The 26,175-nt window shown below is 53.0% G+C and overlaps 8 protein-coding genes across 8 annotated transcripts; 2 read left to right on the forward strand and 6 right to left on the reverse strand.

Annotated features, from left to right (window-relative positions):
* Positions 1–94: 94 nt before the first annotated feature.
* On the reverse strand, positions 95–349 carry CTRU02_203649 (uncharacterized protein; the record flags this gene model as incomplete). The annotated part of the gene is made up of 1 exon (XM_070204246.1): positions 95–349. The coding sequence occupies one exon, from the start codon at positions 347–349 to the stop codon at positions 95–97; it is 255 nt and encodes an 84-aa protein (XP_070062009.1).
* A 210-nt stretch (positions 350–559) lies between these two features.
* CTRU02_203650 (4f5 domain protein) lies at positions 560–1,278 on the reverse strand (the record flags this gene model as incomplete). The annotated part of the gene is made up of 3 exons (XM_036722226.1): positions 560–615; positions 790–874; positions 1,216–1,278. 3 exons carry the CDS (start codon positions 1,276–1,278, stop codon positions 560–562), a joined length of 204 nt encoding a protein of 67 aa, XP_036585832.1.
* Positions 1,279–3,129: 1,851 nt separating this feature from the next.
* Positions 3,130–6,035, reverse strand: CTRU02_203651 (RNA-binding protein; the record flags this gene model as incomplete). The annotated part of the gene is made up of 3 exons (XM_036722227.1): positions 3,130–4,451; positions 4,505–5,369; positions 5,829–6,035. 3 exons carry the CDS (start codon positions 6,033–6,035, stop codon positions 3,130–3,132), a joined length of 2,394 nt encoding a protein of 797 aa, XP_036585833.1.
* Positions 6,036–6,667: 632 nt separating this feature from the next.
* On the reverse strand, positions 6,668–7,604 carry CTRU02_203652 (pumilio domain-containing protein; the record flags this gene model as incomplete). The annotated part of the gene is made up of 3 exons (XM_036722228.1): positions 6,668–7,108; positions 7,235–7,255; positions 7,383–7,604. 3 exons carry the CDS (start codon positions 7,602–7,604, stop codon positions 6,668–6,670), a joined length of 684 nt encoding a protein of 227 aa, XP_036585834.1.
* Positions 7,605–14,180: 6,576 nt separating this feature from the next.
* Positions 14,181–17,695, forward strand: CTRU02_203653 (DNA-directed RNA polymerase III subunit RPC2; the record flags this gene model as incomplete). Its single annotated transcript, XM_036722229.1, has 2 exons — positions 14,181–14,416; positions 14,476–17,695. 2 exons carry the CDS (start codon positions 14,181–14,183, stop codon positions 17,693–17,695), a joined length of 3,456 nt encoding a protein of 1,151 aa, XP_036585835.1.
* Positions 17,696–18,285: 590 nt separating this feature from the next.
* Positions 18,286–19,305, forward strand: CTRU02_203654 (uncharacterized protein; the record flags this gene model as incomplete). Its single annotated transcript, XM_036722230.1, has 2 exons — positions 18,286–18,646; positions 18,719–19,305. 2 exons carry the CDS (start codon positions 18,286–18,288, stop codon positions 19,303–19,305), a joined length of 948 nt encoding a protein of 315 aa, XP_036585836.1.
* A 316-nt stretch (positions 19,306–19,621) lies between these two features.
* Positions 19,622–20,575, reverse strand: CTRU02_203655 (uncharacterized protein; the record flags this gene model as incomplete). The annotated part of the gene is made up of 1 exon (XM_036722231.1): positions 19,622–20,575. The coding sequence occupies one exon, from the start codon at positions 20,573–20,575 to the stop codon at positions 19,622–19,624; it is 954 nt and encodes a 317-aa protein (XP_036585837.1).
* A 754-nt stretch (positions 20,576–21,329) lies between these two features.
* On the reverse strand, positions 21,330–23,465 carry CTRU02_203656 (tetracycline efflux protein; the record flags this gene model as incomplete). The annotated part of the gene is made up of 5 exons (XM_036722232.1): positions 21,330–21,509; positions 21,568–21,833; positions 21,894–22,661; positions 22,715–23,062; positions 23,132–23,465. The coding sequence occupies 5 exons, from the start codon at positions 23,463–23,465 to the stop codon at positions 21,330–21,332; spliced, it is 1,896 nt and encodes a 631-aa protein (XP_036585838.1).
* Between the last annotated feature and the right edge of the window lie 2,710 nt (positions 23,466–26,175).

Raw genomic sequence — 26,175 nt, forward strand, 5'->3', positions numbered from 1 at the left:
GTCGCGAACCCCATCTTTCCTCCTTTGGTATTGTTTTTTTTTTCTTTATTTCTTTTGGGAATAATTTGGTATACGAGTTTTTAATTTAATATTGTCAATACCGCCTAAAGCACGCCGAATGCACCTCCGTCGCCTCAAAAAATGACGCCCATGAATCGTTTGCAGTCGTAGTTGATGTTGTGTGTTTTGATAATCTCCCTCCGCCCCCTCCTCTCTCTCTCTCTCTCTCTCTCTCTCTCTTTCTCAACCTTCCCGTCGCCGCTACCGGGTTCCACCCTGTCGTTTCCCTCCCTCTGATCAAAGGGTGGGAAAATCGTAGTAGAGTCCAACCCAAACCCAGCTTACTCATCTCATAAATCACCTCTCACCACCACGTCCCGCCCCTTTTTTCACTTTGAAAAAGGAGAGCCGGCTGCGGTAAAGATGGCCGAGTGTCACAAGTCAGACGGCGCGCAAAGGCGAGAACCCGATGTCGATGGAGAGAAAGAGAAAAAGAAAGAAAGAGAGAGAGAGAGTGCGTGTTGTTTTGTGACGGAGAGAAACACCACCGCTCCCCCGTCTATTTCTTCTTTCCATCACTGCCACCCGCACCCGCCGCCGCCTTCTTAGCCTCGGCTGTAAGCAGTCGCAGTCAGTATACCGTCTCATTCAGTCATACATATTACTTCCTAATCATCGCCTTCATCGATACAACCTGTACGTGACAAAGTCGTATCGACCTCGTGGCGAAAAGAAAAAGAAAAAACCTCTTTAGGGAATTTATAAAGAAGAAAAATAAGAAAAACTCACATGCAGCCTGCTTCTGCCTCATGATCTCAGCAGCAGACTCCTTGGCACGCTGGAACTCGGTGCCGCTCATGGTGTTCTTGGACTTCTGTTGCGCGAGTAACAAATATCAATCAGCATTCTGCATACCAAAAAAAAAAAAAGAAAAAAAAAAGAAAAAGTACACCCCGTTGGCCCCCCCCCCCCCCCCCCCCCCCCCCCCCCCCCGCCTACACAGCTCCAAGTCAAGCTTGTTGTTCATTCAACTTAAACAATCTCATCCTCCTCATACTCGGCGGAAAAAACTGGACAGTCAAGGCATGGAATGAGACCGTATCGTCAAATCATCAGGTGAAAATCACCAAGCCAGGCATGCTATCTATAAGCGGCAACTGAAGAGAGACGGTCGGAAGAAAAGAAAAGGGGGAGAGAAAAAAAAAAGGGTCTCACCTGGCCGGCAGCCTTCTTCAAGTTGGCCTCACGGGCCTTGTCGCGCTGGTTACCACGGGCCATTTTGTCGAAGGGGTCTGAATTCAACGAGATTTAATTAATGAATCGAGTGAGATCTCGAAGAAAGACCGGGTGTGGTGTCGTGACGATTTGACCGTAGTCGATGAGTCGTGGTGGCACTGAAGGGAGGGGAGGGGGGCGGCGGTCGTCGGAACGGAAACAAAAGGAAGGGGGGGAAAAAAAGGGAAAGAAAAAAGGAGGCCTCGTAGTGGACTGGCGCTTTTCTGTCCATCGGGGGGGGGGGTTTTCTTACTTTTTTTTTTTTTTTTTTTTTTAATTTTCCCTGGTTGGCCCGCGCGGGCGCGGGCGCTGGCGCGTGAGACGACAAGTTTGCCGCAACGCCTGCTAAAACAGTGCGGCTGTGCCCACAGGTCAGCCGCTTCTGGAACCTCCTGTATGCCAGTGAGGAGGAGGGGGGGGGGGTGGTCCAAGATATCCTCCAATCAGACGCTGCGTTTGGGTCCTTGTTTCGCTTCACATGCTCCACCTTGGATCTTGGGCCTCGCCGTCTCATCGGGTCCTGTGCTCGCGACCGCAATCCAGACACGGCGGCGGTTACGGTGAACTACATGACACGTGAAAAATAGAATTATTGATTCTTCACCAACAAGACCTGTCACTAATCACAATTCATCAGGGGCACAGTATCTTCCGAGATATTTTTCTTGGTTCTGCCTAGTTACATGCGCGGTCGTGGGGGGTTGCTGGGCATTCGTTGAAGAGCATATGCCATCCACTCAAATGCCCTACGCATCATCCCCTGCCGGTCAAAAAGCAAAAGTAACGCCAATTTCATCCCTAGAAGTCTCTTACACACACAAGAAAAGCTTTCTCCCATCTGCAAATAGGTCGCTCGAATCTGTCTCAGAAACTCCCTGATATGCGAGAGCCCATGTCCACACTGCCTTGCCAAAATTGTCCTCCCAATCAAAAAAAGCCATGAGAGTATCGGAGTAAAAGTAGGATAAGGCGGTCCATGCCGAGAACAAGAAACGTTATACGCCAACCACATGCAAGAAGAGAAAGAAAGACTGCTGCCGATGCTGCTGCCATGTCCCGACGCTGGCCCCTATGCAATGCGTATGCCTTCAGGCAATTCCAGTATAGTTTTGTCGAGTCGTCCCCAGCCCTTGTTGATGATCTCCCAAATGGGGTTTCATCGCAGGCTGAAGAGCGGCTACCATCGCCATATAGGAAAGAAATCAGCTTGTTCCCGTAATCGTTGTGTATCATGATCAGCGTCGTAATCAGCATGTCGTTTAGGGAATTAAGCCGAAGTTGTCGTGAGTCCGATCCAATCGTGAACCAAGGAGCTAACGATACCCCTGGAAGCGAGCGTGAAGAATTGAAAATGAGGAAATGGGACGTAAGAAAAATAACAAAAATACAAAAGAAAGAGAATAGGAAACGTTCGTCTATGTCGATATCCGCATCGAATCAAGTACAAGCCTATTGAAGGCTCCGTCTGACCTGGTGACGACGGCTGCCGAGAAGCAGAATGCGATTCTTATGTTTGCGCTGCAAATGCCGATGGGGCATTCATAAGCTGCCCGAATCCATAGTGTACACACAAAGCAAGTCTCGCAATCGGATGCGAGACCGCCGTGCTCGACGGATGAAGAGGTGGATGTAGGTTGCGATTTTGTATGTTGGTTGGGGGTTGATTTTTTGGTGTTTGCACAGACAGTGAAAGGAAAAGATCGTCAAGTCGTTGCTGCGTCGTCGCCGTGCTGTGTCGAAAAGAAAACCGTTGCGGAAAGCATCATGCCGCCCATTAGATTCGTTGCCGAGTGCCCACGTCACATTTCATGCCATTAGAAGTGATATCCCACATCGACAACGCTTTGTGTACAATTACAACCATTGAGTCTCGCCAGCACCGGCGCCACCTTCCGCAGGAACACCGCCATTGACACGCGGCTGGGAGTTGTAGCCGTACTGCTGCATGCGCTGGTTCTGGGGGGCCGGAGGTGGCACCGTGACGTTGGAGGCCGTGGGATAGTTGGCCTGGTTGCCGCGGGGAGCCATACCGCCGTTGAGACCGCCGTTCAGGCCGTTGCCGAAGGCTCCGCCGGGGGAGATAACGGAGGTGGTGTTAGACATGGCACGGTTGTGGTTGGGGCGGAGTGGGATCTGGCCCTGGCTAGGATCCGCAGGAGTCACCTGGCCGCTCGAGGTGGCACTACCACGTCCCTCGAAGGCCTGGATCTTGGCCTGGATGCGGCGTCCGTAGGGGGTAGAGCGAATGGACGGCAAGATGGGCCGAATGGCGTCGACAAGGCGGAACTTGCTGTGAGGGGTCGCGTACTCGAGAGCTGTCTGAATGACGTAGTTGGCATAGGAGTCGCGGAGGAGGCGCTCAATCTCGCCGGGGGAGAGAAGCTCTTCAACAATCATGTCGCGAGAGGGCTCCTGAGAGCAGCGCAGACACTTCTCAATAACATTGGAGCTGAACTTGTGGCGAGACAGCTGTCCGATGCGGTTCTGGAACATGCGGACAATAGGCTCAGTGAAGGAAGGCTCATTGAGGTCGATGATGTATTGAACAACGTAGTTGCCGAAGGGGTCCTGGACGAGGATGGGAGCGTGTTCGGTGATCTTAGCGATCAACCAGACCTTCTGGTCGCCGGAGGCGTGGTCGATGCAGCGCTGGAGAACACAGCAGCCGTGACGGTGAGTGCCGACGTCGACACAGTTTGTACCGACGGCATCGAAAATGAACTGGGCATCCTGGGCACTGAGCTTGTTAAGACACTTTTGGATGACGTGGTTGCCATTCAGGTCCTGAATGAGCTCAACGACCTGGAAGCGCAGAGCGTTGATGATCATCTCAATCTGGGTGGGAGTTGTGACAAATTCAATCATCTTCTGCAGGGCACGGGTGCCGTGCTGGTTCAGAGCGATGCGAACCATGTCGACGGCAGCGTTCTGGATGAGCACGGTGCGCTCATCGTCGTTGCAGAACTCAAGAAGCTTCTGGCACAAGTAGTTACCAAAGGGGTCGGTCATAAGCTCAATGACGTGTTGGTTGGTCTCGAGCCAGATCATGTGAACCTGTTCAGGGTTGCGCTCCTCGAGCTTCTTTTGCAGATAGCGGCAACCGTGTTGGTCCTTGCAAAGATCGTAAATCTGACCCCCAACGTTCTCAAGGGCAAGACCGTTGTAGCGAGACATGGCTGCGGGATGTTAGCAAATCGAACCAGCATGTCAAGAACAGAAGCAAACGTACCTTCGTTGTCCATCTGACGGCGGTGCTGGATCACGCGAGCCTGGCTGTCGCGAGGTTGGGCTTGCTGGTTGTAAAGCGCGCCATAGCCAGCGTAGTTCTGAGCAGGGTACACGTTGTTACCGCCGAGGTTCATGTTCTGCATGCCCATGGCCAGAAGAGGGACACCGTAAGGTCCAGGTCCAGAAGTAGGAGGGGCGTTGTTCGTGGGGGAGACGTAGCCATTCGGGTAGAAGTTGCCATACGAGTTGTTGGGACCGGCAGTAGCAACGCCGTTGGGAGCCGCATTGCCCTGAGAGGTGTGCGGGAAACCTTGACCCGGAGCACCAGGACCGAAGGGGGTAGCGTTGGCCTGGAGAGCGGACTGAATGGAGGGGAAGGACCCAGCCTGGTCGCGCGCACCTCCCATGTTGTTGTCGTTGGACAGTTCACGGCTGTGGCGGCCAGGGACAGCACCGGCAGGAATGCGACCAATACTAGCATTGTGGTTGTGGAAATGCTGTTGGGCGTGGTTGTTGGTCACCGAGGCGCCAGTGGTGCTCTTCATGGTAGGCACATCGTTCGTAGAAAAGGAGCTCTGCAACTTGGGAGGAGTGGCCATGATGTGGTTGCCCGGGGGAGAAACGACTGAGGTTTGGTTGTCGGAAGGGGCGTCCGGGAAGAACTTGAGGTCGAGTGAGTGGCGAACTGATGCTCTTGATCCGATTTCACCAGATGAGGCAGCTCCGTTGAGCGAAGACGTGTTGATGGCAGACAGGCTCTGTTGTGTTCGGTGACGGTTAATATGGCCCCAACCGTTGGTGGAGGGCGCGTCGGGGGCGGGCGATGGAGAGAGGGCAAGATCAAGGGCAGCGGAGGATGCAGAGAGCTACACGACCAAACAATGTCAACACTAGAACAAAGGCTGACAATTTTGTATCGACATGTCGATAGTAGGGGGGGTATTCCTGCAAGACTCCGACCTTGATGCAATTGAAAGAATGAAGGGGTGTAAACGGGTAAAAACTGCAGGAATGTCTCTTTTTGACTAGAAAAGAATTTGCAATTTGGAAGATTGGGAAGGGGAAGGAGAAGGAGAAGGAGAGGAGGGGAGGGCAGAGGGGAGGTGGAAGGTGGGTGTGGTGAATGGAAGAAGTGAGGTGAGGTTGGGTAAGTGTGATTGCCTGTCTGCAACTCGCACCTTCCCATACACTCATCCCCATTTGTAACTTCAACCTATTGCCATAATGTCTGGGAAATGAAGCACTGGCTTGCGAAGTGCTAGGCATGACAAGGCGAGGAAAATTGATATCCCGAAACACACAAAAAAAAGGCATCTGTGACTTACCATTTGATCGTCGCGGCGCACCAGAGTAGGGAAGTTGTCGTCGTGGCCCTGTCCGTACTTGTGTTCGCCAGAAGCGTCTTCCTCGCCGAAAAGGAAGCGAGCGGTGCCAGTTTGATCAAGGTCAGCGCCGTACAAGCCAGTGCGAGACCTGGTGACTGGCATGGAGTAGCGGTTGTAGCTATTGTCAGAAAACTCAAAGTTAGCCATTGCCGCTGCCGGATATTGATCTTGTTAGTTTCTTGGACAAGTTGTGGGGTAGTTTCGTTTAGAAACGAAGAAGAAAGCCGAAACACTGGCCAGCCTTTCGAAGACTCTGAACGCGTCAGAGAACACTAGGAACGAGAACTGGAAGGTGCAAAAAGACTTGAAGTAAGCGCTATCGTTGCGAAATTGAACAGGCTTTGAAGCGCGGGCGTAGTTGAAAGAGTAGGTGCAGGTCGGTATCGTGAGAATTAGCTGATAATTTGAAGGAGTTGTTCACGTTGTTTTGTAGTTGATGGGAAAGAAAGCTTCAAAGACGTATTGGTGCGGGTTGTTGTGAAGACCAAAGTGACAAGAGGTGGTGATGGTGACCGAAAAAACGAGATTTTAAACCCCAAAATCCACTCGTTATGTCGTGAAGGCAAACCAATCCCGGGTCAAGCAGTCGAGGCAAAAAGATAGCTATTGCACCTTCCAATCGTAGCTAGACTTTCTCCCAAGACAGATACGATTGCAGTTCAAAGGCCGAGCTTCTTCTATTCAAGCTTGACGCAGCCGAGGTCAAATATACCACAGCTCCAGCTTTCGGTACTCACCACGACTTGTCCAAGAAAGCAGTTCAGAAAGGGGTTTGGCACTTACGCATTGGAGGACCGATGGCTACTAGGATCCTGACGAACCGCCTCCTCCTTCTCATCCTCATCGCTGTTTCTTCGCGAGCCGGGCACGGAGCGAGACGGCAGGTGGTCGTCAAAGGTAAAACGAGACTGCATCAAGGTCGACTGCGGGGAGGTAAGCTGCGACCCCGAGCGGCCGGGTCGGTTGAATAGGCCCGGGGGCGAAGTCAGGCTGGACGTCGAGTAACGGTTTGGGCGCGAGAACATCGTAGGGAAACCAGAGGACTCGTGGTATTCGGGTGGCGTCGTCGGCTCCGACTGGTGACCTTGACGAAGGTCATCCTGCATTTTGGCAAGCTCCATTTCCTCACGTCGCTGCGCCTGCTCCAGCTTCTGCATCTCAAGTTCAAACCGGCGCCTCTGCTCGCGAAGCCTCTCATATTCAAGCTTTTTCTTTTCAATCTGCATAGGGTATCAGCTTTGCACCTTTCTCGTAATCTGATCGAACGTGTGGCATCGCAGAGACTGTAGACCACCGTTGTCCATGGCCGCATTGGGGGTATCGGGCGGAAAAAGGTGTCCACGAACCAATTGAACTTTGTGCAAAGTCTGGAAAACAACTCGTCAGCCCGATTCTACATGGAGGGCACCGGTACTGGTGCGATGGAAGATGGGTTTTTACAGCTACAGCCTCAAAAAAAAAGGTGTAGGTAGACTAGTGTGAGGGCAGACATACGTTATAATCCTGGCCAAGATCAGGGCCGCGCTGGCCGGTAATTGAAGACAATGTTGGTACACGCCCCGAATCGGTAGTGAAGCGGCGAGGCAGAGCACCGCGCCCATCATGAGCCTGTACAGGCTGGGGCAAGCGGTTGCTGTTCCGCGGAGGTGAAACAAGTGTGTTCATCGTGGGCTCGTTCCGGGGGGTTTGTTGAGATCGAAAGCGCAGGTCGTCCATATGGCAGTCCGGCTTACTCCAACTCGTACACGGCGCAAAGGGGCCAAAATGACAGTGGCTTATGTGTTACTACTGGCATCAAGTGAGGCCTACGGTCAGCAACAAATACATGGAAAAACAGAGAGATAAACAAAAATTGGCGCGTGGAGAGCTATTGCGGTTGGGTTGAGGGTGCCGCCCACGACGACAAGAAACACGGAACAGAGCGAGGGTTTGCGGTTTGGAAACAAGGAAAATCGGAGGCGGGGTGCGGATCTGGCGAAGTCGGGTGGTGCTGGTCCGGGGGGTTCCTTTTGGTCTTCTCCAAATGCGGGTGGAAGCCGGAGAAGCACTGAAGAAGAAAAGGAGCATAGTATCCAGTGTTATGCCTGTGAAAGCGACGCAAGATAGTTGGAGGGAGCTAAGCGTCCGAGACTCCTATGTCTCGCCTGACAACTCTTGTCTCTTTTTGGTGTATGCCGAATCGCGAACCAAAACCACACTGGTCTTTGCTTCCTCTTCAGCTGCCGCGCACCCCTACCTCGCCTTTCTCTATCTCTCTCTCTCTTCTCTGCCCAATATTGCCGTGATGTGAATGGCTTGGTGTGGTGAAGTAAACTTTTGTTGCGCATTATAAGTATGCAGGACCAGTGAGTTCTGCCGATTTGACTGCTGCATAGTCGTAAAGAGGCCAAAACGTGCTTCTTTTTCTGTGTTTGTGTTCCTCGTCGTCATGTCGCAGGGTTGCTCCCAACCGCAGGGCTCATTGTTGCAGGCGCGATGCAGCATAAAAGACACAAGCGAACGGGAAACTCACCTTTTGATTCTCGCCCACTCCAATACAGAGTATACACTCGGGATATAGTCTCACACCTTGCGCCCTGGAGAGCCAGGAGCGACAGGCTGGAGAGGGTTTGAAATACACGAACACACAGGATGGTGTACAGAAAAGAGACTGGACAAGAAACCCGACCAACGTGGGGAGGGACGAGAGAGCAGGTTTGGAGCATAAGAAGGTAATGTATCGTTTTTTTAGGTGTGGGAAAGGAGCACGGTTGTGAGGGCGTGGCAGGCCAGCCGGCGGCCCAAGATACCCCTGCGCCGACGACGGGGGGGGACAAGGGGACTGGACGGGGCCACATCGCAGAGGAACCACAGACTGGAGCCACTGCATCTCACCCGCCCACTCATTCCCTCGCTCTCCTCTCTCCATGTCGCTGGCCTGGGGCCTAAAGGACCTGGCATGTTCAAGTGGGCAGCGGGCGTTCTATGCCTCTGAGTGACTGCCCAAAGCTGCCCTAGTTTTCGCAGTTATGTACCCAAGCAAACGGGCTAGGTACCTGGCGCCGTATTGCATTACCGCATCTTACCCTGTCCTAGTCGACGTAGCGTCCAGCCCATCGCGTGCTGTACCTGGCCAGGTGTGAGCGAGGTTGCGAGTACCCATAGTACTGTGTATGTATGTACAAAATCCAGAGCAGCGTCCAGTGTGTGCACTGTAACCGTGGTGCACTTTCATCTGCGCTGGTTGGTGTGTGAGTGTTGCCCTGACGCAGCGCAGCTTTGGCATATCCTTTCTGCACTTCCAAGAGGGGTAAAACCGCCAGTGGGAGACGAGCTACGCCGCTTAAGAACCCTGTTCACACCGTCCCGCACCAGGAGCAGCAGCAGCATGCGGGAGGGCGAGACCGTGTGTGTGTGTGTGTGTGTGTGTGTGTGTGTGTGATTGTAGTTGATCCCCCGATACCTCTTAGGTACACAAATACTCGACAGGAGTTTCCCTCCGTTGGTCAGTCCTAGTTCAGTCTGTTTGTCTTGCCCTGAATCTCGTACTGGTCCAGGCTGCAAATCAACGACATTGTCAAATTCGATTTCATGCAGTGTGCAGCACTCACCTCCTCTTCTCTCCCACCGAGCCCCATAGCCTACCTTTAGACGATTAATTTTGATGCTCTACTTGACAGAGAGCGACCAAGTCTGGGTATTTGGCGCTGCCACCCCTCCGCTTCCCTCTTTTTACCCCCTCTCCGTCCCCCCTCCTCCTCCTTTGGTGAGGGGCTAGCGCACTAATAGCCATAGGAACCGCCGAGTCTAGCAGGTCGGAGGACGTCCGTACTAGTCCCAGTTGATTGTCTTGTTCCGTTTTCCTGTCAGGGGCTTTCTCACCCTGGGCGAGGTATAGAGTGGTAGGCCCACTGTCAGCGCCTGTCAAGCTTGTGCAGAGTGTCGACAACAGAAATGGCTCTTGTCAGTGCATCGGAAACTCTATCTCGGTCTGACAGGAGGCCTGAGATCCCTCATTGCCCCAGATGTGTGTTCGTATTCACGACGCTTCCTACGGAGCCTTGACCGAGTTGTCACCGCTTTCTGTCAGTTTTTTTTGTGCTTAATGTAGTCGAATTGCCAATCTGCCAAGTATGGTTCAATTGCTCGGGAACTACCCTGCTCTTGATTTGTCGTTGGCTTCTCACCCACGCTGCAAAGCGACCTCCTGAACCAAGGACTTGCATGTCTCCTTAGGCGGTGTGGCCGCAGCCTGTGGGTTGAAGCTTGCTCTTGTCGACAGGTCTAGCGATAGTCTGTGTGTGCGCGCGCCACGCACAGTCTGCGTCGCATTACTTTCCTGGACTTGGCTGGTGCAGGCAACAGCACAGTTTCCCAGGTAGAGCAGAATGCATCTAGAAGGGCTGGATACCTTTACCTTCACCGCGTTATCGGGTTGGTTCGATACTTGTCAATCGGGAGTAGCGTTTCTCGCTGAACACAACCGTAAGTGGTCCTCAAGAAGGGAAGGGCTGAAGGCAAGCAGGCCCATGTCCGTGCCACAACCCTCCAAGATCTGCTCAATCGAGTGGGCGTACCAGGGCCATTCGCTAAATAGCGAGATGTGCGCATGGGAGTTAAACAGTCGAGCTTCGTTTGAAACATTGGGCCATATCATTGGTCTGCCACTCTGGTTATGACAATCAACATCGGAGTTTCACCTAGCTATGATCGTAGCAGGAACACTCCAACTCGTTCAAATCGGACAAGAAGATTTCACCATCCAGCTCGTGGAAAGAGTCCCAAGTATGTCTTTTGAACGCTTAGGTGCTTTTCAGTCTGTTGTCGAGTGCCAAAGCGCGGAGAAAGTCTTTGTTAATGCAGACGACTTGGGCCAAACTGGTCCACCACTGAAGCCATAACTGTCCTCTACCAGTGGTTTTCCGTAGTTTTACCACAATTCAGACCAATCCAGGGGACTGGGTTACAACCCGCCGTCGGTGAGCCATGAGATGGGGTCTAAGAAGATTGCTCAACCCTTCAGAAGAAGGTTCATCCTTGCCTTGCCGCTGAGCTGCCGCCAAAGCATCCCACCTATTTTTTCTTCTTCTTTTTTCTTCGCAAAGCCGCTGGCGGGGAAACAGGCCCCTCTCAACCTGGTAAGTGTGGCTGGATAGGTAGTGTGCGACTATCCGCCGCTTGTTAAGCGTAGATCAACTCGCCAGAAGATGAAGCGGCATGGTCACTCAGCCCCTGTTTCCGAAGTGAAGGGACAATGCATTGCGGCGCAAAACCAATGGCTCAAGTTTTCACACTCAACTCATATGCAGGCAAGCGTCCATCGAAAGTCATCATGTGTGCTTTAGGGCTGCGGGCTGGGGTTACTTCTCCAAGTCCCCGTCTGGTTACGGTCCTGCGAGGGGTGAGAAGGTTACATCTCTTTCGAAAGGGAGACCGATGTAGCCATGCAGCCTCATCCTCAGCACAACTCTAATAATGGTGTAAAGCTCAGAGACATGTGCAGTTTGCCCCGCGATTTGGGAGCAATTGGTGCAGGAGGCTTGTCAGTGCCGCATCCTGTACCGTTGACAGTGGACTCGAGAGGGTCAAGATGTGACTTGCATCTTCCCACTTCCCACACGCCAGGAGGCTTGTCAGGATCCATGTTTTGGGGGCAGCAGGCCCAAAAGCTTCGTCATAGTGCGGCCGAGGCTTTTTGTTGCGCGGCCGTCGGGTGGTCCATCCAGAGGCGAAAGCAGCAGTCAGAAAAACTGATTTGTTGGGCGGCAAGCATGGGCTTTCGCAGGCTTGTAGCGGCTCGGTTCTACACCGACTTTTAAGGCCCGCAACGAGTGGACTACCTGCGAGTCTGCGACAAAGCAGGCGTGGGCGGCGGGATTGGCGTGGAGAGACTCGGACCGTACGTAGCGACTTTTCCAGATCAGCCTTTGGAGCCTGCCTGTACAGGACGCAGGTATTGGCTTTGTACCTTTACCGGTGGAGAGGGTGGCTGTGGGCGGCAGAACGCTTTGCTCTGGAAGCCTTCCAAGCGCTGACTTTGGTCGTTGAGGGTCCTTGCTGTCGTCCCATGTCACTTGCAGGATGCTTGCCGACGGATCCCAGTGCCTGTCTGCCTGTCTGTAGGCAGAACGATGGGCTAGAATGCAGAACGGTGTTCCATATACCATTTCATACGCTAGGCCGAGGGATGTCGGCTCGACGATCACTTAGTACGGATATTCCCTCGCCACCCCTTTTTTTAATTGCTATTCTGGCACCGACCCCCAGTCAGTGGTAAACGGTCCCGTCAGGCAAAGGCGGCAAAGCCCTTGGCTCTAGTATTATTTTATCATGATACCCCAGTACGAGGACCCTCTCCGATAACAGAGTGGTTGGACCCTCGATCCGCTCAGAGTTTGGGGCGGCAGGTCGTGACTCGCGGGGTCAACCTCTTGCATCATAGTCGACAGGCCCGGCTAGGAGTTGACGTTGAAGGCGAACGATAGTGTAATGTCAACCACGCCGTTGGTGACAGTCGAAGTTGCGCCACGAAGACCGTTTCCAGGGGGGTCCCGTTGCAGCACCAATGTGCCAAAGGTGTAAAAAGACTTTCTCTTGTGGGAGAAGGCTCTGAGACTCACTGGGTTTGGTTCGGTAATGAGTGTAGTCGTGGGTTACACCTGTACCATCTTCTGTGCCATACGGTGCTATAGGTACGGAGGAGATGCTTCGTTGTCGCGGGGCAGCTTCACCACCTAACCGATTGGGATCCGATATCTGGAGACAAGGAGGGGCGATTGCGATTGCGATTGCGGTGACGGGTTGCGACGCGATTCGACTTGCCACACTTTTCATCTGCCAACGCAACATGCAGACGCCGCCGTCGCCGCTGCATCCCATCTGATGCAGGTCGCACAGAAACGAAACCCTGCGGGGAGCATTTCAATCCCATGCGTGTGTGACGACAGAACTAGGGCAGAGGTAACTGGTAACGTATGCAGTTTCATTGGAACGGGGGTTGGCCAATAATGGGTTTATTCTTGTCTTTGACTGGCGTAACAGTGTCAAGTCGGTCTGGAATTGTCCCCAAGTGTAATTCTTTGGCCCAGTGTGTTTGGTGCGCTAACAGCGGCAATTGGCAAATCTGAGCGTAACAGGCAAACAAAACACGAGCAATTCCAACAGAATGGCACACAAAGTGAGGGGAGGTTTTTTGTCATCCGACGAGAGGGGTAAAGTATGAGGTAGAGAGAAAAGATGCTGGATGGCGGGGCTTGCAGCAGCTTGCCCAGGCACCTTCTCCCATCCCCTGCCTAATGCCTTTTTCTATATCCTAGAAAGGCGAAAGCCCCCCACTCCTTTCCTAGCATCATCAACCGCTTGAGGCAAGTGGACATTTTCCCAAAGTGCTTGACCCTTCTAGGCCTTGAGTGCATTTTGTTCGGCCATGTGAATTTTACTTGCCGCATTGGATCTGGTAGAATCCCTCGTTGGAACTTCATGGATGAAAAAGCCGCTCGGTTGATACTATCCACTTGCACCGTCAGTTCAGGCGTGCACGATGTTAGTCATTTATGCTGCAATGCACGACGTAGAGGCAGAGGCGGGCCCGGAGTCCTGGCTCCTGGGCACCTATTAACGCAGAGTTGAGCAGAAGCTGAGCCCACAGATGAAGTGACCAAAGGCTGATCTGGCATTATCTCGAAGGTCATTCCATAGATCATCATGCCATTATGGAACCTCCTCAACATGTGTGATGACATTTGTTGGTTGAACTTTTCTTCTTCATGTGCCAAGGTCCCGAGTCAACCAGGTCACAGCTGGTTAGTCAGGGAACTTTGCCAACAGGTTGGGATGAACAGCCTAATAACCTTAGGCAACCGACCCAACTCAAAGGTAAAGCTCACCACCACCACCACGACGGCCACCACCATTACTACCAGGACCAATTCATGCAAGCTCTTGTGCAGCATGTAGGGGGCGTGCGTGCTCACCTCGGTAAGCTGAGGTGTGGTTGTGGCACTCTGGCCCTGGCCCGAGTGTCTCCCTCCCCTGCCCTTCTTATCAGCACGTGATCTTCATGCGCTAGCTGATAAGTTGGGGACTCAATCTGTCAGCAGCACCTGTAGCAAACCGCGTCGCGGTCTGGTGGATCAGCTGGCGACACCCGGCATCGCGGGGCCAAACTTTTTTGCTGCTGCCCGCCACCCTTCCCAATTCTCACGATGTGACTCGAGCTTCTGGCGGCTCAAAAATCTTCAGTGGTATTCATACAACGCGCTGTTAACCTTTTCGGCACATAATGTTTGCGCGCAGCCGACGGTGACACTCAAAATGCAAGACGACGGCTTCGAGGCTCTTTTGGAGCCGTTCTACAACGGAAAGAAGCTCACAGACCCCATCTCAACCAAGGAAGACAAATTCCAGCTTCTGCCCGCCTTTCTGAAGGTCAAGGGTCTCGTCAAACAGCACATTGACTCGTACAACTTCTTTGTCGAGAATGAAATCAAAGAAATCGTTCGCGCCAACCGTATCATCCGGAGCGACGTAAACAGTTCCTTCTGGCTTGAGTATGCGGCCCCTCCCGACACATCTCATATACCCTGGGCTCTGCTGATCTTTTTTCTAGGTTCACTGATATCAGAGTTGAGCGGCCCAGCCGAGTCGACTTCAACGACATCAGAGCTCAGAATGAGGTCACGCCAATGGAGTGTCGCCTGCGCGACATGACCTATGCTGCCCCCATCATGGTCGACATTGCCTACATCCGCGACAAGTCAAAGATTGTGCGCAAGAACGTCCCTCTCGGTCGTCTGCCAGTCATGTTGAAGAGTTCCATTTGCAGACTTGGCGGTGCCAACAATTCGGAAATGTCTCGCATGAATGAGTGCCCCCTAGATCCCGGCGGCTACTTCATCATTAACGGAACGGAAAAAGTCATTCTTATTCAAGAACAGCTGAGCAAGAACAGAGTCATCGTCGAAGCCGACGAGAAGAACAGCATCATCACAGCTTCCGTTACCAGTTCCACTCACGAACGTAAATCCAAGACCTACGTCACCCTCAAGAAGGACCGTATCCTTCTGACCGCCAACATCTTAGTCGAAGGCATCCCCATCGTGATTATTTTGAAAGCTTTGGGCGGCCTCTCGGACTATGAGATCATGCAGCTTGTCGCCGGAGACAATGGAAAGTACCAAGACGAATTTATCGTCCAGTTCGAGGAAGCCACCAAGGTCGGTGTCTACACTCAGCAGCAGGCTCTCGAGTACATTGGCGCCAGAGTAAAGATGGGCAAGAGCAGGGTCCCGTTTTCCGCCCAGGTCCGACGGAATCACGTTGAGGAAGCACTGGACGCTTTGGCGAACCTCATTATTGCCCACGTCCCGATCGAGGGCTTGGATTTCTATCCCAAGGCAGTATACGTGGCATTCATGACGCGGCGTGTGCTCATGGCGCAGAGCAACCCCAGCCTTGTCGATGACCGAGATTTCGTCGGAAATAAACGTCTCGAATTGGCTGGACAGCTTCTCTCCCTGCTGTTCGAAGATTTGTTCAAGCAGTTCTGCGGCAACGTCAAGAGCAGCATCGACAAGGTTCTGAAAAAGGACAACCGGGCTGTTCCCCTGGACGCCGTGAACATGATTAGCAATCATGCCAATATGATCGGGCAAGGAATCAACCGTGCGATCCAAACGGGCAACTGGACGGTTAAGAGATTCAACATGAATCGAGCCGGAGTCACGCATGTGCTCAGTCGTCTCAGTTACATCAGTGCTCTTGGTATGATGACGCGTATTAGCAGTCAGTTCGAGAAGACTCGCAAGGTTTCCGGTCCTCGTGCACTTCAACCCTCGCAGTGGGGTATGTTGTGTACTTCTGATACACCAGAAGGTGAGGCCTGTGGTCTGGTCAAGAACTTGGCACTCATGACCCATATTACGACCAATGTCGAGGAGGAGCCCGTCAAGCGATGGGTCTTCACGCTCGACGCAGGTGTTGAGCCCATCAGGAATTTCTCAGGTGGCGAGATGCACCGCGAAGGATCCTTTGTTATTCACATCAACGGAACGCCATTTGCCCTGACCAGGTATCCGAAGCGGTTTGCTGGCAAGTTCAGAACGATGAGAAGACGCGGCTGGATATCTCCGTTCGTCAGCATTCATATCAACAACCACTTCAACGCAGTACATATCGCCACCGACGAAGGGCGCATTTGTCGACCTTATATCATCGTCAAAAACGGCAAGCCCAAGTTGAAGGAGGAACACCTTAGGCTTCTTCAGCTCGGCAAAGCTACTTTTGACGACTTTTTAACTCATGGCATTGTCGAGTATCTCGATGTCAACGAGGAGAACGATACGCTCGTTGCCTTGTACGAAACTGACGTGACCATGACAACCACTCATATGGAGATCGAGCCCTTCACCGTCCTCGGTGCCGTTGCCGGTCTTATTCCCTTCCCCCACCACAACCAATCCCCTCGTAACACCTATCAATGCGCCATGGGTAAGCAAGCTATTGGCGCCATCGCATACAACCAGTTCAACCGTATCGACACTCTCCTCTACACCTTGGTGTACCCTCAAAGACCCATGGTCATCTCCAAGACCATTCAGCTGGTCAACTATGACAAGCTCCCCGCCGGACAGAACGCAACCGTCATCGTCATGTCGTACTCTGGTTACGATATCGAGGACGCCCTGGTGCTCAACAAGGCATCTTGCGACCGTGGTTTTGGACGTTGTCAGGTCTTCCGAAAGTACACTGCCGAACTTCAGAAGTACCCCAACGGTCGTCGGGAGCGCATCGGAGATCCAGTCAACGACGAGAAAGGCAGGACAGCCAAGCACGAAGCGCTAGACGACGACGGTTTGGCAATCGTGGGCTACAAGGTCAACTCAGGCGAGGTCATGATCAAGAAGGAAACACCCCTTGACACGGGATCAACTGGCATTGGCATGGACCGCGGACCCAGCGAGTTCCGCGATTCGTCCATCTCTTACAGGATAGCTGATCCGGCGTACATTGACAAGGTCATGGTGTCTCACACCGAGAGAGAAACGATGGTGGTCAAGGTTCAGACCCGACAAACGAGACGGCCAGAGCTTGGTGACAAGTTCTCCTCGCGTCACGGTCAGAAGGGTGTTGTTGGTATCATTGTGGACCAGGAGGACCTACCGTTCTCTGACACGGGCTTGGTTCCTGACATCATCATGAACCCCCACGGTTTCCCCTCTCGTATGACTGTTGGCAAGCTTTTGGAGTGCTTGACGGGTAAGGCGTCGGTTCTGGATGGAAGAAAGGACTATGGTTTCGGTGACGCTTTCCGCTCCCATCCCCTCGAGCAGATGAGCGCCGCCTTGGTCGACCACGGGTTCTCGTGGGAAGGCAAGGACTACTTCACATCGGGTATCACCGGAGAGCCTCTGGAGGCTTACATTTTCAACGGACCCATCTACTACCAGCGTCTGAAGCACATGGTGCAGGACAAGATGCATTCTCGTTCTCGTGGACCCAGGGCCATCCTCACCCGGCAACCGACGGAAGGTCGTTCCCGAGACGGTGGTCTTCGTTTGGGAGAGATGGAACGTGATTGTTTGATTGCATACGGAGCATCTCAGCTGCTGCTGGAGCGTCTAATGATCAGCTCCGACGGAACACAGCTCGACATCTGTCAGCAGTGTGGCTTGTTTGGATACAAGGGTTACTGCCACACGTGCAAGAGTACCAGAGAGGTGACGCAGATGACAATGCCGTATGCTGCCAAGCTCCTCGTGCAGGAGCTCATCAGTATGAATGTCGGAGTGCGGTTGCAGCTCGAGGACGAGTTCCCTCACCCCAGATGAGGATGAGGATGAACGGCATGGTGTGTATAGTACCTGAAGTGTGTCACATTTGCCAAGGGTCATTTGGAGTTTTGCCTAGATGGTAGCGTTGGTCCCCCTCCCGAAAAAAAAAGAATAGATAGCATACGAGCAGCGTCAAATACCATAGGAAAAGTGTTCTTAGATGTTTCAAACCCCCCATGCCTTATCTCTCTCTCTCTCTCTCTCTCTCTCTCTCTCTCTCTCTCTCTCTCTCTCTGTAGTACCGGATGTTGTTATTACTCGGTATCCCCTTCCGGCCCTGACGTTGAAGTGAGGTGGGGATGGTGGGTAGCCCTCCAACCGGGCGTGCGGGTCCTCCTCCGCATCCCGGCTAGCTTAGGCCAAAAGGTACCTGAACCACGGGTGGTTTTCCGCAGCTAGGAGCTTGGCTGCCCACCTCTTTCGAAATTTATCTCCGCCCTCTTCCAATGTTTCTTATTCCTGACATCATTCTCTCTCATTGTCTCCCCTGCACGTTGTTGCCATCGCGGTGCGAATCGTTCTCTTTTGATCCTGCGTGATACCAATGCATCATCCCATTATTTCATGATACCCGCCCCTCAGGACCTATGGCCGCTTTGCGCCTCACATCGGCCCCGTCAGGCGTTCGCGCCGCCGCGGCGTCCCCGCTGACCTCGCAGCTCTGGTCCTCCGGCGCAACCTCAACTACCGCCTCTCCGCAACAAGCACCCAATGTACCGACAGCACCCGCTTCAGCTGCAGCCACTGCCGCGGCGGCGATAGCTGCAGCTGCAGTAACCACCAAACCCGCATCCCCTCCGCCGCCACCGTTTGCTCTTGCGCGGGAGTTGTCGAAGGACAGAGAGCTTCCGAAGCGCTACTTCAACCCTTCTGATACTGTCCTCTCCGAGTCGAGCGGGAGCCCCGGAAACAAACCTCACAACGAGAACAATGCCAACTTGGGAAAAAGTGCGTCCATCCGCTTCCCGCCCCCTTCTCAAGAAGAGGAACATAAACTGACAATAGAGACTTACAACACAGCCCTGCGCATTCTGCAAGAACACCTCCCGAAGCTCCTCCAATCCCCCCTCCCGCAAGAAATCCTCGCACCAAACATCTCCCTCCACCTCTTCCCGACAACCCACCCTCACCTGCCCACCGTCTCCGGCAGGGTAGCTTACACGGCGGCTCTCTGGAGCGCCCCGATCGCCTGGAACAGATTGCCTTTGGTTGGCAACGTGCGCCTATCCATCATCTCTGAACGTGTCACGAAGCAGCCCCTCCCCTTTGCGCCCTTGCGGGCAGGTGCCCTTCCGGAGCAGCTTGTGGTCAGGTGGTGCACGCCCGGTGGCAAAAGCAGCTCTTCAGCTACTACAGCAGCTACGACCGACGGCGCTGCAACGGGGAAGGGGGCAGGCGACAAGGGATTCACGGGTCTTTTCGTGTTCCAGTTCGACGCTGAGGGCAGGATATTGAGCCACACCATCGAGACGGTGCAAGAGGGGGGCGACTGGGAGAAGGGCGTCGGCGCAAAGGTCGTCGGCCTGACGGATTGGTTGCTCGGCGGCATGAGGAGGGGCGGCGACAGCCCCAGCCCTGCGTTCGAGGGACTGAACAGGAAAGACTAAGCTCTTGTCTTTGACGAATAATCATTGCAACCGCGAACTCGACGGGATAAAACGGCGCAAATGGGAACCGGCGTTCTTTTATTTTTTGGGAAGAGAGTGGGCTTTGGGCATATTGAGCATATCGATTCATCATCATTAGGCGTGGCGGATATAGGTACCACCTCTCCTCTATGTTTGTAAACTACTGTACAACAACCTAGATAGAAACAAAAACTCCACCAATTCCAATCGACAAACCTCCTGTAACTCCTCATTATGCAGGCATGAAGCTCGCCGTGTGTATGCTCAAGGGGTGGGAAAGGGGGAGGGAGGTTGGCTACCTCCTCGCCATCACCCTGTTCTTATCCTCCTCGGCGTGAGACGCCAAAACATCCGCCAGGTCGCCCTCTTTGACCAGCAGAATCTGCGTGTCGGCGAGAGTCGAACTGGTGACCGTCGTCCCCAAGATCCACCCGTTCCAGATCTTCTGCATCACGTTGTCGGTGCTGAGCATGAGACTCCCCTGCATCCCCTCCTCGTCCCGCGGCGTGACGGCGAGCAACAGCCGCCTCGCGCCGGAGAACCTGTCGACGACGTGCCACAGACACCCAAAGATCTGATCCGACTCCTGCTCGGGGTAGTGCAGCTCCTCGAACGCGCAAGCCACGTGCTTCACCCGTTTCGTGTCCTCCCGCCTGAGGAAGTAGACCATGGGACTGTTGAACCCGTACTGGTCATACGCCTCCAGCTCCCCTACGAGATACAGCGCGTCCAGACGGAAGTTGAACCAAGCTCTCGGCGGCCGGGCGATGGGCGTATCGCTCAGCAGCGCCGAGATCTTCCAACCGAACGAAAGCTCGTAGTGCTCCAGCCCCAGCGCGCGAGACTCGTGACATACGCGCAGAATGACGGGACAGGTCGGGTTGAACACCATGCCGGAACCCTCCTCCTCCTCGTCGTCCCCGCGCGACGAAGCTCCGCCGGAGCGTTTCTTGAAAGCCTCTCTTCGCGAGGGCAGCCTCGGGTCCCGCTCGAAGCAGCATGCCGTCACGACGCGGGGGACGATGAGATACGACCAGATCTTGAGGCGGATCTCGGGCGGCAGGTCTGGGAAGCGGTGGAAGTGGGGGAGGAGCTTGGAGGCGGCTTGGCTGCGGAGGGACGCTGCGCGGGGTGCGTCGAGGCCGTCGTCAAAGACGGAGAACTCGAGCCAGAATTTGGACTCTGACGTGCGTGCTTTGAGATGTGCTTCTTCGTCGGGTAGCGGGGCCGGGGGATTCTCGGAGTCCATGCTGAGAAGGGCGTGGGCCGGTGTCTTGTGAGGTGAGAGGTATAAACGGATGCCCCTCACAACATGTGGCTTTTTGAGTGAAACCCGGTGATTTTTGCTTGACTTTTTGAAAATTTCATAAATAACGGTTTTAAAAAAGAGGTCTACTGTCTAATGACCGCCTCTGGAAATGCGGTGAGAGATGCGGGCTGGTTTGGTTATTTGGGGGGTTTGAGAAGTGAGGTTGAGAGAGAAAGACGGACCGGCGGCCGGGGACCCTTTGAGAACAGCCAAACAGCCCACTTTCCCGTTCGGGCCAACTTGGCCACCTCGCCTTGGCGCTGCCGCAGCGAATCACGTCGGCAAGCCCGCGTTGCGCTTATACAAGTTCCAAGGCGATGTATCAAGGTGGCCAATTACTTTTCATGCCGTGTTCTTTTTCGTCTTCCCGGTTTACTGCCACTTGCAAGTTTGGGTTCCTGGTTGAATGTGCTGCAGAGGTTTTCGTTCCATGGGGGCGGACAATCAACTTCGAATACTGAGTGCTCGCGATAATACATTCCATTTTTGGGTATTAAGTCATTCGCTTCTAGGAAACGAGTGAGTGAATTTTCTGTTGATGTTACAACAAGCTCAAAAGACTTCCTTCCATCCGCTATCAAATTGCGCGCGTGCAACCTTCTATTGCGGGTATCTTTGCTCCCTTCTATAAGTCACCCAAACAAAGGAAATCATGACCATCCAAAAATGTCTATCGTTGCCACATGATCATTTACTACAGAGTTTGCTCTGCATTTGACGCGTGCTGCCGGATCGTAATATTCTGATTTTTATAGCCCTTGCGGAATGCCTTGAGAAGATACACCCCTTCGTAGATGGCGTTCTCCCTCTCATTCTGCCCCTGGTCGGCCCTGTTGATGTAGACGTTGCCCAGAAACGAGCCAATGAATGTACACTAAAAGGATAATGCGTCAGAATCATGGTTGATCAGAGTTCAGGTCGAGGAAACTTACGATAACCATGAATGGAACAATGGCGACGAATGCCCAGACAACGCCCATCTTGGCGTCGTGCGTAACAATGGCTTGCACGTCGGGAGGCAGATCCTTGAGCTTGGTGAAATCCCCCTTGGTGGAGTCGTTGCCAAGGCCAGAGGCATTGTTGAACACCGTCGTCATGACGGTCAAACCGAGGGTTCCGCCAAATGGGTATGCCACGGCCATGAGAGAGATCACAGCCGCGATTCTCTTGGGGAAGTAGCCGATGCCGTGAAGCGGCACTGCGAATCGTTAGCCACGTAACTCAAGACATGGAGGGCTGTACGGGTTTGTCGACATACCAGGCATGATACGCAGACCGGTGCCGGCGCCCGTGAGAGCCATCATTCCGTAGACCGTGGGAGTGTGCTCGGTATAGATCGACCAAGCAAGCAGCCCAACACCAACCATTTCGATGATGGAGCCAAGAAAGATGGGAGGGAACGTCTGGCGCGGCCATGAGTTGCACAAGAAGGCGGACAAGTAGACACCGACACCCAAGCCGGGTGTGAAAAATAGCAGCTGCGTACCGGCGTGGTCGGCCGCCCAGAGCTTGACCATTGTAAAGTAGATGTTGCAAAAGTACAAGACCGCGTACATCGACATGCCAGTCGCGAACGAAGTGTAGAATAGGATGCCAATGTCCCTGTTACGGATCAGTTCCCAGGGGATCATGGCCTGCTGGAAGGGAAACCGGCGGGCGAGGGCCATTCCGGGTGACATGTGGTATTCGTAGGCGATGAACAAGACGCTGATGACAACTCCGAGGATGAGAGTCACGAGCACGGCCGGACTGTCCCACGAGTAGGTTGCACCGGCCCAGGACAGGCCGAGGATCAAGAGGCCGAAGCCGAACAGAAACAGGAGCTGGCCGCCGAGATCGATCGTTTGGAACCGCTTTTTGAAAGTCGTTCGGCGGCCAGTCTCGGTCGTCTCGTCGAGCTGCGGGATCGGCTGAGGCCCAAGGAGTTCGGATCGAAGGATGAAGTAAATGACAATCATGCTGGCGAAGGCGATTGGCAGGTTGATGCCGAAGCACCACCTCCAGTGAGACTTGCTTGTGATGTAACCTGAGTGCTGTCAGTTATGGCTTCGGAAATCCTACGACAAGACCTAGACATACCTCCCAAGAAGGGACCGAGTCCCCAACCAAGCACACCACCGCAAAAGGAGAAAATCGCCCAATTCTTGGCATTCTCACGCAGGGACACCTTATCGGCGATGATGATGCGGACGAGAATGTTCATGCCGGCGCACGCGATACCCTGGAAGGCACGGCCGAGAAGGAGAACAGGGTAGGCGGACGTAGGGGCGCCAGTGCAAAGCGCGCTGCCGAGAAGCATCACCACCAGACAGACTTGCATAGACAGATGACGTCCAAAGATGTCGGCTATTTGACCCCAGAACGGGATGAATGCTGCAGAGGTAAGGTTGAAGGCTGCAATGATCCAGTTAAGCTGGCCCGTCTCGTCTGCAAGTCTGTTAGCTCCAAAAGCAAGCTGCGAAAGCTACGAAAGCCAGGAAAGTCAGGTAAGCTCACGAAAGTCGGCAGCGATCCATGGGAGTGCTCCCGCAATAATGGTCACGTCCAGAGCCTGTAGTGTAAACGGCAGGACGAGGCCACCGAATATCTTGAGTCTGTAGTTCATGCGTGCCTTGCGTTCAGATTTGCAAGTCGGACAAGGGCCAGCCGCCGTGTCGAACTGATGCACGCATGTCGTGCTAGTCGTTGTCTGTTCTGCCTTTTCCTGTGTGCTATTGTTTCGCTCGCTGACATCTTCAGCGACAGATCCATCTATTATGGCTGGTTGCTGGTTATTCTTTTTGGCCCTTGACGACTTGGAGGCTTTCTTCCACAAATAACTAATCAACATATCGGCAATGATCTTTTGTTGCGTTTCAAAGCGGAGGTATGGGTGCTCTTGAACGCTCAATTATGTGTGTTGTGGCCAAACGAAGGAGTTTAGGGACGGAATGAAGCTGGCGGATGATTGAGCACTTGTGATGCCTCGTTGATTTTGGGCGCTGGCAATGAGAAAACTGCTTGCTTTTGAATAATTATCATGTCTCACCCACCCCCAAGAAACGTGGACGCCTCATACAAATACATCCGCTACAGGTACAAGACAAAGTACGATTACATGGTAAAAACACCTACACACCCAAGCCGGTGGAATATGGCTCCGTGTAAGTAAGACGGCTAACGGTAGTCGAATGCGAAAGAGATCAGGCTCGCTGGGTCCTCTCGGAAGTAAGTGCCGCCATAATGCGGGCGGCACGGATTGAAGAGGACGAGGGAAAGTCCCAAGCTCTCCTGACGGCAGGGAAAGCAGTCAGAGAACGCCCAGAGCATAGCCTGAAAGGCATAGGGCGGAGAGCATTTGGCGCTGAGAAGTGTGGCTGGCTCGCTTTCGTCGTATACGCAGCTCCGCTTGGGTGACTAACCGCTGATGGAAATGAAGGAAAGCTGTACCATGAGAGGATAAGGCTCGAGCTAGGGGAAGCTCTCATTAGGCCTGCCGAAATGCTTAGCCAGTAGACAGGCCAGATAGGATGGGTATATCTCTCTAGGGCCGATGCTTAACTAATTCTAAGCGAATGCGATGGTGGAGAAAAGCCATGTTGCCGGGTCCATTTCGTTGTCGTCCTGGGATCCATCGAGCCGGTGGTTTTTCGACTTCACTTTCATCTTTTTGGTTACTTTGGGCTTTCGGGAATGAAAACAGCAAACGATTTTTCCACGGGTTACGTTTCGGCCTAGCTTGTTGTGGTTGCATTGGCGCATGCCATCCCCTCAGCTCCCTACGCCTTCAGGTGGACATTGGTTGGACTGCCTTATGGGGGGATAAGTAGATGCAGCTGCGCCTCTTGTCGATATCCAAGGGTCTGCAAGCCTGACGCCTTTCGGGACTCGGCACGCAAATCTGACTCGAAAAATTCTTTGCGCTATCAGACCAAGTCATCAGTTTTGTATCCAGTCTTCTGGAATCGCTCGATGAAGCATTCTTGGCTTGCATCACCCCAGGCAAGAAAGTTAGGAATTGCCGGTGAGGATCTGTTTAATACTATCAGTCTGATAGCTGATCTGTGAATCATTGCAACTTTAAACACCTTAAGCTGCCATTTGCTGACCTGGGTTATGCTTCATGAGCTACGTCCAACCAGGACATGTTAGGGTCCTACCTCTGATTTAGATCTTTTACCCACCAAAGACTCTGAAAGACATCTCGTACAAAATAATAGTCTACAAAATGCATATTGATTTACTGACGGGACCAACACACAAGCTTTGGCAGATCATAAACTACCCGTCAAACCCCTGACCAGGGCGTACGCCCGGGCGGCCTCGCATCGATTGCGAACATCTACCCCGGTCCATCAGCTGGTTCTCAACTTACCACGGCAACCTCTATACACAGATGAGCCAATGCTTTCAATAACCTCAGGTCATTCTCTCATTCGGCCGAATACGCAACATATTTCGGCTTCGGATGCGGCTAAACTAACGTAAAGTCACGGCCTCAGGGCGCTTGTCAGATTTTGCGATATCGTTGCTGTTGACCAATGGCTGCGCGACTGATTTTTGCAGCCCGCCGCGTCAGCTTGCATGGATATGTTACCAGTGCCTGAAGGCGCCAGCGTCTCTACTGCAGTACACCCTTGCTTTTTGCGTTGCCGGCAGCTAGAAAAACAAGCCTTTGGAGCCTTGTGGTCTGCCTTGGGGCTAGCGTCGAATTTATGGAAAGTCCCGAGTTGCTATCGAATGTGTGGATTAAGGCTTACCCGATTCTTCCTTTACTTGGGGACGTATCGGGGATGAGGCGCGAGTTTCGTTTGATTGGTAAGAATACGTTTCGTCGGGTACGTCTACCGTGTGGCGGTACACTATGACAACATTTCGAGAATCTCGGTGGGTGTGCAGTAGGCTGTGTGGAATGGGACACCGACTGCGGAATCTGTGATTTGATTGATGTTTGATGACATGTTGGTCGAAACACTTGGACGGGGTTCAGAATTTGCCAGTCACGTAGCCTGTGTAGTTACACTTTCCATAAACTGTGCTTCTCGTCTTTTTGGTCTACCAAACTTAACAATAGACCATGATCCATGAGATTCACTAACCACCTATTCAAAATCTGTCTCTGTTGTCTGCACAAATCCCAAGGCTGACGACATCGCACAATGACTGATTGTTTTAGTAGCAGTAACTGACTATTTAGACTCATAGCACGACGGTATTCTCAAGATAGCCTAGATAAAACATAAGATACATTTGGATGCGAATGAGAAGAGTAACTATGTCGTATGGAAGATCTAATTTAGATACTTTGCTGATTCTGGGAACGGAACTCCGAAAACACACGGAGCCTTAACACACTTGACGATGACCATATTCACCCCCCGGTCTTATGTTGGCCATTGTACGAATGATCTTGCACCAATATTTTTTTGGTAAAGCTTGTAAAAGACATCTCATCATGGACCATGGTATCACCTTGAGATCCTTGAGATTGACTGGGAGATATATGGATAATATATGGCTTGAGACCTATCCGTGATAGGTTGTCACAATTTTGCAACACG

This window comes from Colletotrichum truncatum (assembly GCF_014235925.2).
Source record: "Colletotrichum truncatum strain CMES1059 chromosome Unknown Contig_0002, whole genome shotgun sequence".
Taxonomy (NCBI): domain Eukaryota; kingdom Fungi; phylum Ascomycota; class Sordariomycetes; order Glomerellales; family Glomerellaceae; genus Colletotrichum; species Colletotrichum truncatum.